This window comes from Micrasema longulum, unplaced genomic scaffold (assembly GCF_059751315.1).
Source record: "Micrasema longulum isolate JH-2025_06_02 unplaced genomic scaffold, ASM5975131v1 h1tg000552l, whole genome shotgun sequence".
NCBI lineage: Eukaryota > Metazoa > Arthropoda > Insecta > Trichoptera > Brachycentridae > Micrasema > Micrasema longulum.
In genome coordinates, this window is record NW_028277748.1 from 1 (window position 1) to 12,479 (window position 12,479).

The following is a 12,479-nucleotide window of genomic DNA, read 5'->3' on the forward strand; positions in this document are numbered from 1 at the left end:
TTGGTGACTAATTCAGGAGTCAATACACTTATAAAGAGTACAGATATCTAAAATATAAAATAAAAAAAAAAAAACTCAACTGTTTGTTTCCACCTCTTTTCGATGTTGCTTATTTTTGCTATGATTTTTTAGAGTATAATATTCTACACGATCCAGTCTCCCAAGTTGGAGGAATGGCTCTCATCAGCAAGTATTCTAGAAGCTCTAAAACCTACCCTCGATCGGAACTTCATTGACCTGGATCCCATATTCAATCTCAACTTGGACGAAGATTATGATTTTAGAGCTTCGGGCATCACTAGGTAATAAATTACATGACATCCTGAATATCTATGCGAATGACGTAAACTTAAACGATTAGAAACCAAATCATCGCGCTAAGGTTTTTATGCCTTTTCTCTCGTGATAACACTTTAAAAATAGCAGTCTCCAATATAATGTTCCTTGTGCCTATCAAAGAATGATAATTTAGTGTTTCCTTTGTGTCTGGGCAGGTTAAGAATACAGTTCTGTGTGTGAAATAGAACCAGAAGCTTGGAGGAGTACTTTCAACTTGTTGGCTGCTCTCCTGAATAAGGAAATCGAGTGGAGATAAGTCCGCCTCGTAATGCAGCGGTTGGCGTGTTCGCTTACCATGCTTGAGGTCTCGGGTTCGATTCCTGGGAAGGTTGACATGAAATATTGATTAATACAGTGGTTCTACTCTGCAATATTTCATGTTCCCGGAGTGACACCTGAAGCATAAGGCAATCACCTTACCTTCACGTAAAAGATGATCATGGTGTACCAATGCAGTGCCCTATGCACTATCGGGTGCAGATAAGGGGTATGATATGATAGTGTTGCATAAAAATCCGTTACAATTCCGAATTTTATTGTTTTCTACTCCGTTTGACAGACTAAGTTATTTGAACAACCGAACAAATTATTTTCCTTTTTTCAGAGCATCCTTCTGTTCCGTGTACCACGAGTGGGTGTCCTACTGTGGCATGCGACGAGAGGACCTGTACAAGCAGAAGGGAGAGAAGATGGTGGCACGGGATTCCGCTCTGGTCTCTCTGTGCTTCGGGCTGAGTATGGTCGGGCGCCGGAGCCTCGGGGCTGCCAGCCATAATACGGTTTCCAGGTACAAAAAAATCTTTTATTGGTTGATTATTTATAATCTTTGTTTACAACGCAACAAATTAGCACAACTTGGGGCTTATTACTTATCGTCTTTTGTTAACTTCAAACCGACCTGTTTAATTTGGTGGGTACCCACGGAGGACTCTGCGGTGGGAAGTGTATAAGATGTAAATTTTTTACACTAACTATTTTTTATTGTAAAGAGTTACTTTTTTGTTAATTGACATTTGTTTTTTGTTTTTACAGCGTGGAATTTTTCCTCTATGGCCTGCACGCACTCTTCAAGGGAGACTTCAGGATAACGTGTGTAAGAGACGAGTGGATATTCTCAGATATGTCACTCCTCCATTCAGTTCTTGCTCCTGGTGTTCGAATGGCTCTCAAATTACATCAGGTAAGTCGTATATTTTTATCTTTTCAAATACATTGTACTCTAATAATTATTCAAAAGCTTACAGCTTTAAATCATTCTATCTACTGGAAAATAACACCATTTTAACAGAAATAAATTTTATGTGAAAATAATATCATCAAGCTATATTCTGAAAATGTTGAAATAGTTTTCACTGAAAAATCTATTGTTTTTTTTAGCAGTAACTTGCAAAGCTTCTACTTTAGAGGCTTGTCAGTAGATGGGAATAAGAGGATATGGAAGGAAGTTATGAAAAATACACAAAAACCCCCAGACCATTTAAGACAAAATCTTTCAGGGATTATTTTGCAACTGGCGGGAATCGAACCCGAAATGTCAGTTTCGGTGTTGGCCGTCTAACCAACTGCGCCACGACGCCGACTAGTGGTTATATAATTATATTATTTTTTGTTGTCCTTTTGATAAAATCACACCAGATAAGAGTCTAATATCATTTAAGGGTTGCTATGGCATGTGTCGTTAGGTCTTCTTGACGAAATTTTAGATAGCCTTGCATTTAATGGTAAGAAAAAATAACCAAATGAGAACGTAATTTAAATTATATTATTTTAAACAAAAAATAGTATGCACCCATAGAATTAAGAATAGTCCAGAAAGAGCGTAGAATCATATTAGAATAAATCGGACTGTGTCCAAAAAACTCCCCACTTTCGCCGCGCGCATGCGTGAAGTCGCCGCATAATGTTGCCGGATCGCGAAAAATATAATTATAACACAAATATAAGATAATTATATTTAAAAAAAAAAGCAATTTGTTAGTTTCTTTAAAATGTTATTGTACACGCGGAAACATTGATTGACACAACAGAGTAGATAAGTTTCATTTAATAAGAGTAATTGAATTAATGAACTTTGAACTTAAAAAATTAAACCAATTTAATTTTACCTTAAGCGGATGTTTTTATGTCATGTTAAATAATATTTGATGCCATTACGTTTTAAAGTTAATGTCAATCAAATGTCCACCACGGCGTTGTTTAATCCGAGAGGTCCAATTTTCGATACTTCTCATTAGATAAGCAAAGTAGCGTAAAACATTTGACTACCCTGACAACACTAACAAAATGTCCATTTTGTTTTCATTGACAATCTGACAGATGGAAAAATAATTAAATTTTTAAGTAATGCATTTGCTACTTACACATGCATTTATTACTTACACATGAAATGTGATCTTATCCTGTTTCTTTTTTATCCCTGCAGTATTTCTACACTTTCAAACGACACAACACGGCATAGTTGAATTCAAATCGGGAGTTGCGTACTGAGCGACGTCTACTACTAAAACGGTGCATGCGGTTTCTGAACTATTCTCAATTCTTTGTATGCACCATTAGATGCGGATAATGTATGATAATGATAATGGAGTATTTGACTAATGTGTCATGTCAATGTTCAGGATCACTTCATGTCTCCCGAGGAGTATTGCAGCTGTCCAGTTCTCTACTCGGCCATAGTCTGCCATACTTCTCGCCTGGTCATCTGCCACGAAGCTTCCCCCACCTGGAGAAACAACGTTCTTAGGGGAGCGCCTCATCTGTTAGCTCTGAGGTATGCAATTTTTTAACATGAAAGCCCATAAAAACTTTGATTAATTCAAATTTGACACATCAATTTGATACTCGAAAACCCTGGAAATGCTTAACTTTCATATTCTCTTCTCTTTTTTTTTTGCATTTGGAAAAACTTTAAAATTATCTTTTTTTGGTGCAAATTGCTCTCAACCAACTATTTTGGACCATTTCTAACTAGTTGTAAATACAAAACTGATAATGGGAATGAAGTTGTTGCAGGATAGAGTTTATACCTCGATCCTCTGCCGAACACTCTTCTAGTGGAACGGAAGGCCTGTTGACTACTGTCAACAGGCCGGCTTCTCCTGAAGAGCTTTGAGTGGTTTCCTCTCCACATGAGCAAATGCTGAGAAGTTCCTGATTGGCCCACTTTAGTATATCCTTCTTGATCCCAACAGTTTAGATAAATTTAATGAAATATAATTACAGAAAAATCCTCTTTTGAAATAAAAACCTTGTATTTTAACTCCCATATAAAATAATAAAATAAAAATAAAAAAATACCTCGATCCTCTGATCTGTAAGACCATAACACTATCACGAAACCACAACTCAGTTGCTTTTACTTATGAATTTAATAATTTTAATATGTTTTTTTTTATGCAAATTTATTTTTAATAGATATTAGAGTTCTCGAGAAATAAATTTTTAAAGATAAGAAGGATTACAAGACACAATTAAACAGATATGATTAAATTATTGTTTATTTTAGGCATGTGATGGATGAAGGGACTGACGAGTACAAGATAATTATGCTGAACAAACGTCACCTCGGATTCCGGGTCATCAAGCTGAACCGGGAATGTGTCCGTGGGCTATGGGCCGGACAGCAGCAAGAGCTGGTCTACCTCCGAAATCGCAACCCCGAGAGAGGCAGCATACAGAACGCCAAGCAGGTATTATTTATACGTGCATTTTTATGAACCCAATTAATTAGCCACTGAACTCATATTTTGCAAAATGGGTTATTATTTACAGATCATTGCATCTATGTAACCACATTCCAGTAATTTGTACAAATAACAGAAATATTCCAGATATACTACTTGAACCATTAAAGATGGGACAGAAATGAATATACTAACCATCTTGTACTATTTGTGCCACTGAAAATATGACGCAAATGCGCATACTTATTTTATTGAAACCAAATTTAATAGGCACAAAGTGGTTTATTTATGTTTTATGTCATAGTCACAAGGGATTACTTTCTCATATAAATCGCAAAATGAACAAAAATGCACGGTAAAACAGCCGGTACTAAAATTCGGTTACTTTCTTCCAGGCACTACGCAACATAATAAACTCATCGTGTGACCAGCCTATCGGGTACCCTATTTATGTGTCTCCCCTGACCACCTCCTATGTGGAGAGTAATCCCCAAGTGTCTGGTCTCATTGGTGGCTCCCTCACCCTATCTACCATCAAGCGTCATGCCATGGGGCTTTGGAGAAAGTAAGTGCACCATTTTAAACTTAACATTGTGTTTGTTTTTACTTTCTGAATGGCTAAAAATTATTGCTTTTTTATATTATGCTGGTTTTTAGTTTGAACCGCAAAATCTGATGTTCGAAATTATTAGATTCATTTTCGATAAGCCTTTTTGTATTATTTGATACATTGACTATGTAAAATATTTATACGGTTCCAATATGACGAGTTACAAAAAATAAACTTCATCTGCTAATTCCTAGGTATGCAACTGAAAATATAAACTTTTACTAATATGTGGGACTCATCCGGAAACCAATGCCCACTGTCATCTGACTTACTCTTGTCTTAAGGTTAGTGCATAAGGTGAATCGTGCTTTTCCTATATTGTCTGTGTTTTGTGATGTCAAATTGCTGACAGTAACAGAAGATGACCTCAATTCTTCACTCGAATGGGAAGAGCACTATGAACAGCTACTGAAAAAGCAATTGCACCCTTAGGTACCATGAGTAGTTAAGTAGATCAGTTCAGTTCAGGCAGTAATTCAGGAGTTAAAAGTTCGCAGTTCTCGCCGTCACTCTCACGCTCCATGACCGATGTCTGTATATTATTCAACATGTAATAAATACGCATCGAAGCATAACGTCATCTTCTTCTGTCACCTCCGACCGGTAGGAGCTCCCTGCATCAATAACCAAAAATCCTACGAATATTTGCCTATTTAGTCTTAGTATTATTATAATGTAGATGACATTGAATGATCATTGTTTGTATGAATTGCAGGATGAGGAGACGATGCGGGGAAGGTTGCTCGAGTGGCAGTGGGAGTAACGGTATCGAGTGCAGCATCAGCATCAACACCCACCCCGCACACACTCCCCACCATACCCTGGACATGTCGAGGACTTCCCTCGGTAACAGCCTCATATGTAAGCCAACATTCATTCTCCTTTACTTCACATTCTGTAACTAACTCTGTTATCACCTGAGTAATAATTCGCGACCCGCTTATAAAGCAATCCATACGGACAAAAACCATTCTAGGATTATTAATCGCAAAGTTAGCTACAGTTTACACCAAAACAACAGGCCGTAGGTGCTCAGGTCGAAAATTGCAAGTATAGCGACGAAACCGTCCGTTCCACGTTTGTTGTTAAACCAAAAACCAAACCAAAAATTTCTAGGGCTTTTATTTTATGCAATAGAACAAAAAGGTGCCTATAAGCGGGTTATAAATTACTTCTCTGAGGTTATCGCAATAGAAACAACATATTTTTTGGCCCCCGACTTTCCCATCTGGGACACTGTTTCCAGGTACTGGACATTAGACAAATTTTTATACAAGAGTCATGGTCACATTTCTGGCTACAGGAGGAGATCTCAGCGAAATGCTCGTACAAGGTTTTCCTGTAATTTGAATGACTTAATACAAATAAATTTTTCTTTGGCCCCAAGACTGTTCAATGTCCTGGATGAACATATTAAGTTCTCCAAAACAAAAACCATCTTAGGAGAAATATTGAATGTAGGATTTCGTCTAAGGCAAGAGACCATTGCAGGAAACAGCTGCGAGACATGGAATATTTTTATTTATTATTTATCATAAAATGGTGCTGAGTGTTGTCCAGATGGTTTTATAAACTTGATGTTTATGTTATAATTTTTAAATAATATCTATGCTTCCACTTTCCATTGTGTTGTATCCCAACTCTACACAGGGCTTTTGGCCTCATAGAGTTTTTGAGGTACGTTACTATTTTATGAAATACAGTAAAACCTTGTTTTTGTGTCCCTCAATTTTACATTATCCCGCTTTTTACGCTGAAATGTTTAGGTCCAATTTTTTCCATACATTCTCATTCAAATATCCATCTCCCATAACCCTGTTTTACATAACCTGGTTTTACATTGAAAAAAATTCGAAACTCATTAGATGTGTTAAAAAACACGGACCAGCACGCTGCCGCGTTTGCCCAAAATACAGAATAAAAGCAATGTAAATTTTAAAAGGGGTAAATTATTGTCTCAAACTAAATTGTAAGTAGGTGTCTAATTTTCTTAAAGGCTTTTTTGCATTGTATTTTGATACTTTTGAAATACATCTTATTCTTACATCATATTTTAAATACAATCTCAGTGACGTTCCGGTCCCTTAGAGTTAGCTTTTCACTATGTCCTTATTGATTTCTAAACAAAAACACCATATTGACAATTTGCTATATTGCGACAGGTAGTTTAGGAACGGTTAGGACGGTTTAAACTTTTAAACAGTTATCATAAAAATGTGTAACAGTTTTGCAGCAATGTAAATGACAGTTGAAATTCTGCGGTGCCATAGTAAAAAAAGTGATACCATATAAATAAAAAATCATTTAAGGAAAAAAATATTGTTTGTATTTTATACAAATTGAAATTTTTATTTTCGTTTTTTAATTTAATTACATTAAATTATGTAAACATGTTTTTTTTTGTTCAATAAAAAAAACAATTTATTAAAAAAAATACGAAATATTTTTAATAAAAATAGGTAAAAATATTAATTTCCTTATTTTAGTGTTTTTCCTCAGTCTTACGCTGTTTTTGTTGCTCCCTTAAAAAATGTAAAAAGGTGATTTTACTGTATGTGTAACTTTGTAATAAATAAATTAAAAAATGTTAATTACTCTAAATATTTTACGAGTTTATAATCACTTATTTATCTATGTATATTGTTTAAAAGGGAGTTTGATTTTTTTATTTACCATATTATAAGTATTTTTTTGTAATTTCGAATTGTTTTTTGTGTTTTCAGCGGGAACTCGCGGCAGCCTTGCCAGTGTGGGTAAACCAGGCAGCTCTACTCTGGCATCTCTAGCTGGTTTACTGGGGGGTCGGGAGCAGCCAGAGCTGCCCATCACCAACGCTGCCAGGTTATTCTTTGAAAGGCAGGAGTCAGAAACAGGTCGGTTAGGCTTATTTATTGCAGAAGTAAAAATGTGAGTGCAGTTCATGGCCTGAAATTCCATCATCTATTTAACTTTTTAAATCTTTCGTAGTGTCAGAAACAAATTTAGATAATCAGTAAATAATTTAAATATTTTCATAATGCACTTTAAATCCGATATGTGAAACAATAAATCATTATTCAATCAATCCTCGATAACTAAATTAAATCATTGTGTATCGGATGCAATTTAAATATCAAATGTCTCATATTTTCACAGCCAAATCAGATACAGATTAAATTTTTCTGGGTATTGTGCCAACTCGGGGTGGCATTACAGCATTTATCAGGGTTGATGTGTTGGTTGATGCTTACCGTCCATACATGTTGTGGATGCGACGCATCCCTTGGAAATTGTAAAAAATTGATTTTGTTATTAAAACAATTTTAAATATAAATAAATCGACCAATGAACATTCCTTCAATTTCCACCGAGAACGTTCGGATGCACTCGATTCCCAAATTCAAACATTATTATTAGTATGTATGTATACATACCTTTCTACATATGCGTATTTCCTATGTCAAAAATATGTACTAAATATCTCGGTTTCTCCGTTGGCCTTGATAGTATTCGTTGGATACTGCTCTTAATGTTGAGTCCAGTTTAAATAGTAAAATGTTGGAATTTCACGCAGTTGTATTATGGCTTATCCCTTTCGCTCCTGAGATATTTTTTAAAATTTTCTTTACTCTCCTTTTTTTTGGACCATCTCTCCACTTCGGATACTGGAGCTATCATATAAAAAATATGTTATGTTCTAAGTGGCCAGTAACATGAAAAATCGTGGCCAGGATCTAACAGAATATGGAAGGCAATTTGAATTTTTGTTTGTACCCACACAAACGTGTTGGACAGGAGCGAAAGGGTTATATGTTATCGCCTAAATCTACCAGAATCAAAAAAATAAGAGCGTCTAATTTGCGTAATACAAAGAAGAAACGTCTCTACTTACGTATAGAATAATCTGCGAAGTGGCGTATTATTTGAATTTCTGCAAGTTTTAAGGACATCTGACTCGAGATTTGTTTTGGGTATTGTAGATAATATTTATAGGTTCCCTTCGTCAATTTATACACAATCAACTACTAATATTTTTTGTAATAATGGATAATTTATATAGGCGCAATTTTAAAGCCCGCTTTACAAAACTGATTCTATGCAATATTGCAATGAATCAGTCTTAAAATGTAAATAAAACTTTTCAGTAAAACAATTTATTTTATCGTCACACACTAAAAATTGATTGTATCAGAGAGGAGTTCAGGTAGAGACAATTTGAATTATTTATTGCGCCTAATTAATAATATAAAAATTTCTTATGTTTGCAATGTTAAAAACAAATACATATAGCAAAACTAATGTACAAATACATAACTGATTATAGTTGTTAATTTTATGATTAAGTGTGTGATATACATATATATATATACGTTACATACTTAAATTTAGTCAACATCCCTGATTGTCACCGACGCGCATGTTGCAATGTAATAAAAAATGTCAACAAAGAAGCAGCAGAGCGAATGACACATTGACCCAGAAAAACTCAACCAAAACTTTACCATTACTATTTACCAGCATCAGCGTGAGTAGGTATTCAGTACATTATCAATAGATATTCAATGTACTGTTCGTTTTGTTTAAGTTTTAGTATCTTAAAATGAAGGTATAAACAGTTATAAACTATCCTGTTATTTTAGGATACATAACGATACGCGAATTTGCCGACTCCAAAAGCAGCGGGAGTGGGGAGAGAGAGGGCTCCCTCCCCGACCCCTCCCGCCCACCATCAGCTGTGGGTCGCCCCTCCTGGAGGCAGGGGCCCATACACCAATCCAGGAACTCAGGACAGGTAACATAACCACCCTCCTCTTAACCAGATTAACCTTTCATCTGCGTCCTATTCAAAGGGGGTCGTTAAATAATCAGATTAGCTCGGCGGACTGCATGCTGCCTTTCGTCCTGGACCCGCTTTGTCTCTCTCCAAGTCCATTTCAGGGACAGGGATTATTATGGTGATTAGGGTTTCGTACATGATTAAAATTAAATCACAGGATTTTTTAATGAATTTGTTGGATTGACTTTGTTTTTTGTGTTTTTCTTTTAAACCACATATCGTAGCTGCGCCAGGAAATTTCTGTTAACATTGTAAAAGATGTTTTTTTTATTGATTACAAGGAAAAATACCTAATTTTGTTTAGAAAAAATGTTGCAAAATTGTGCAATCCTAATGAGAAATCAAAAATACTTTTAAAAAAGAAAAATACAGTAAAACCTCATTTTTACGTTCCTCTATTTTACGTTTTCCCGCTTTTTATACCAAAATATTTAGGCCCCATTTTTTTCCATACATTATTATTCAAATATTCCCCCCAATTAAGGTTTTTTACGTTTTTCATAACCCCGGTTTTATGTTGAAATTTTTTCATAACTCATTCGATCCGTCAAAAGACGCGCTGCCGCGTGAATAGAGAATAAAATCGAGGTAAATAAAAAAATCTGTAAATAATTGTTTCAAACTAAATTCAAAGTAGGTGTGGTGCAGTATAATTGACCATTTTTTCATGTGTCTAATTTTTACATTTTACTTAATAGTGACATGCGGTTGCTGCATGTCTAGGGATAATAAAGTCTTTACGCCAATAAATTACGATGCAGAAAGTTTAAAAAATTTGCAATAGAAATATTATTTGATGTTATAAACATAATTCGAAAAGGATATAGTTTAAACAGTTATCATAAAAGTTTGAAACAGTTTTACCGCTATGTAAATGACAGTTGAAATTTTGTTGTGCCATACTAAAAAAAGTGATACCATATAAATAAAATTTCCTTATGATTTACCAAAATATTTTAATTTTGAGGGCCATGCGCAATGAGTCGTAAGTAACCCACTATTAGAAAATGGGAATGTAGTTGTGGTAGAGCGGGATTCGAACCTCGGACCTCTGATCCGTGAATCCGCAACACTAGCCACGGGACCACCTACCCGCTTCAAATAATAATGGGTGTTCGTTGGCTATGGTCAATAGGCATTTCCTTTATTAATAGACAGATCAATCAGAAGATTTATTGTTATTCTTTAATGTGCATTCGGTTGCTTCCAGTGCTTGTCAATACGCGACCGCGCCAGGGACGGAGCGAGACGTTCCAAGAGAGACCGAGAGAGGGACAGAATACGCCCCTCGAGCTTCCGGCTGCTTAGTGCGACAGAGAGAGAAGGAGTACCGCCAGAGAGGGCCGGACACTCTCGTGACAAGGAGGGGAAGGCTCTTCGCAGGGGAGACTCTCGCTCTACGAAGGTGACAAATTGACTAATGTTTAGAAATATTTACAATAGTTTATGTTAATTCTTAATCACTTAACAGTTCACTATTTCTTAACTTAATCTACTTTAAATAATTTCTACTACTTGGTCATTAATATTATTGTATTGAACATGTAAATTAGTAAAGCATAGAAGAAATCTAGGTCTAATTTTGATAATAAATGTTTTTTCTGAGATAGATACACTTTGTATTGAAGGCGTACCGTGATTAAACTGTTTATTTCTTTATAGCTGTCAACTACTGCCAGTTTCCCAACACCGGACAGCTCAACCGAAGACCTCTCGTTTAATCCTGGTGGAGACAATTGTCAAATAATAGCCAATCGGAATGCTAACCTCAAACTCTCGGGACACTTTGACCAACCTAAGGAATCCCACAAAAGAAGAAGTAGCGATTTCGCCGGCTCTAGCGGGCGAGACTTCATGGCCAAACAGCACACTTCCGAGAAAAACATAGACAATTTAGCTTCCAAAGACTTGACTCTCCGAAATGTGGAATCTAGTTCGGAACACAGTGTTTTAAAACGATCCAGCGAAAGTCCTAGAGAATTAGTGAAAACAACCAAAGAGCTGAGACGCGACCGAGAAAGCTATCGCGATCTCGCGGGGAAGTACAGTGAATTATCTATGAAAGAAACTGGACTACGAATCGCCGGTGATCCGAAAGATTCAACTCGTAAACCAATTGTAAAGAGATCTGACTCACTGAAGACCGAGTTGAAGAATCATATTAGTATCGGGTGTAAGGTTGTGATTGTCGACCCAGCGGGTGTGTACGACTGTATAAACTTGGGGAGAAGGATCGATGTGACGTGGCCATCTCCTTACCAGAGGCAAAGAGGGGGGAGGAATCACTGGGGGACCTGGGTTCCCCAGGAAGGAATGGATGGACAGGTATGACAAATTAATCAAATTATTATAATTAGCATTTAAATAAATTACTTCCATTTGCATTTAAACAAATTTAATCTTTCTAGTAAATTCATTTGATGCGGAGTTGGCGCCATCAGTTTCACTATCCATTGGTCAATATTTGTATTTATGTGCTCTTAAGCTAGTAATTTAGCGTGTTTTGATACTAATACAATTTGATACAAATAAGATAATTACAGATAATTTATTTTAAGAGTTTTTCACGTTCTACTTTTAAATGTAAGAAACGCTCAGCGACTTGAACTTGTGATGTAATTTTGAAGTTTTGGTGGTTTTTTTCAGAATTATAAAACTTAAAAAAATCGTAGCAATGATAATACTATACCTAAAAATTAAATTTCTTTTGGCTTAGTTTTAACAAATAATTTTTAAAAAACACTGAACTTCCCCATAAAGTCAATCTGCAATTTCATTTCGTTAATTCATTTATTCATAGAAATACATTTGTATGTATTACAAAAAATATATAATTACGTGTCCCTAACTCTATGAGGCCAAGAGCCCTGTGTTGATTTGGGATACAACATAATGGAAAGTCGAAGCATGCACAATATTGAACAGAAAAAATCAAAAAAATTAAATTATTACATAAACATATATATATTTCAATAAACATCTGGACAGCACGCTTAATAGTATAAAAAATTATGTAATTAAAATTAAAGTA

At 35.5% G+C, this 12,479-nt stretch overlaps 1 protein-coding gene across 1 annotated transcript in view; it reads left to right on the top strand.

The window, feature by feature from the left end:
• Positions 1 to 132: 132 nt before the first annotated feature.
• The window catches only part of pcx (pecanex), a gene marked incomplete at its 5' end in the record, with an annotated part of 17,480 nt that continues 5,133 nt past the window's right edge, over positions 133 to 12,479 (top strand). Inside the window, 11 exons of the mRNA XM_088228013.1 lie at positions 133 to 302; positions 944 to 1,126; positions 1,372 to 1,519; positions 2,958 to 3,109; positions 3,845 to 4,028; positions 4,418 to 4,587; positions 5,348 to 5,493; positions 7,356 to 7,505; positions 9,252 to 9,403; positions 10,659 to 10,853; positions 11,111 to 11,773. Coding sequence (XP_088084139.1) covers positions 133 to 302; positions 944 to 1,126; positions 1,372 to 1,519; positions 2,958 to 3,109; positions 3,845 to 4,028; positions 4,418 to 4,587; positions 5,348 to 5,493; positions 7,356 to 7,505; positions 9,252 to 9,403; positions 10,659 to 10,853; positions 11,111 to 11,773 — 2,313 coding nt within the window. The remainder of the gene's footprint in view (positions 303 to 943; positions 1,127 to 1,371; positions 1,520 to 2,957; positions 3,110 to 3,844; positions 4,029 to 4,417; positions 4,588 to 5,347; positions 5,494 to 7,355; positions 7,506 to 9,251; positions 9,404 to 10,658; positions 10,854 to 11,110; positions 11,774 to 12,479) is intronic.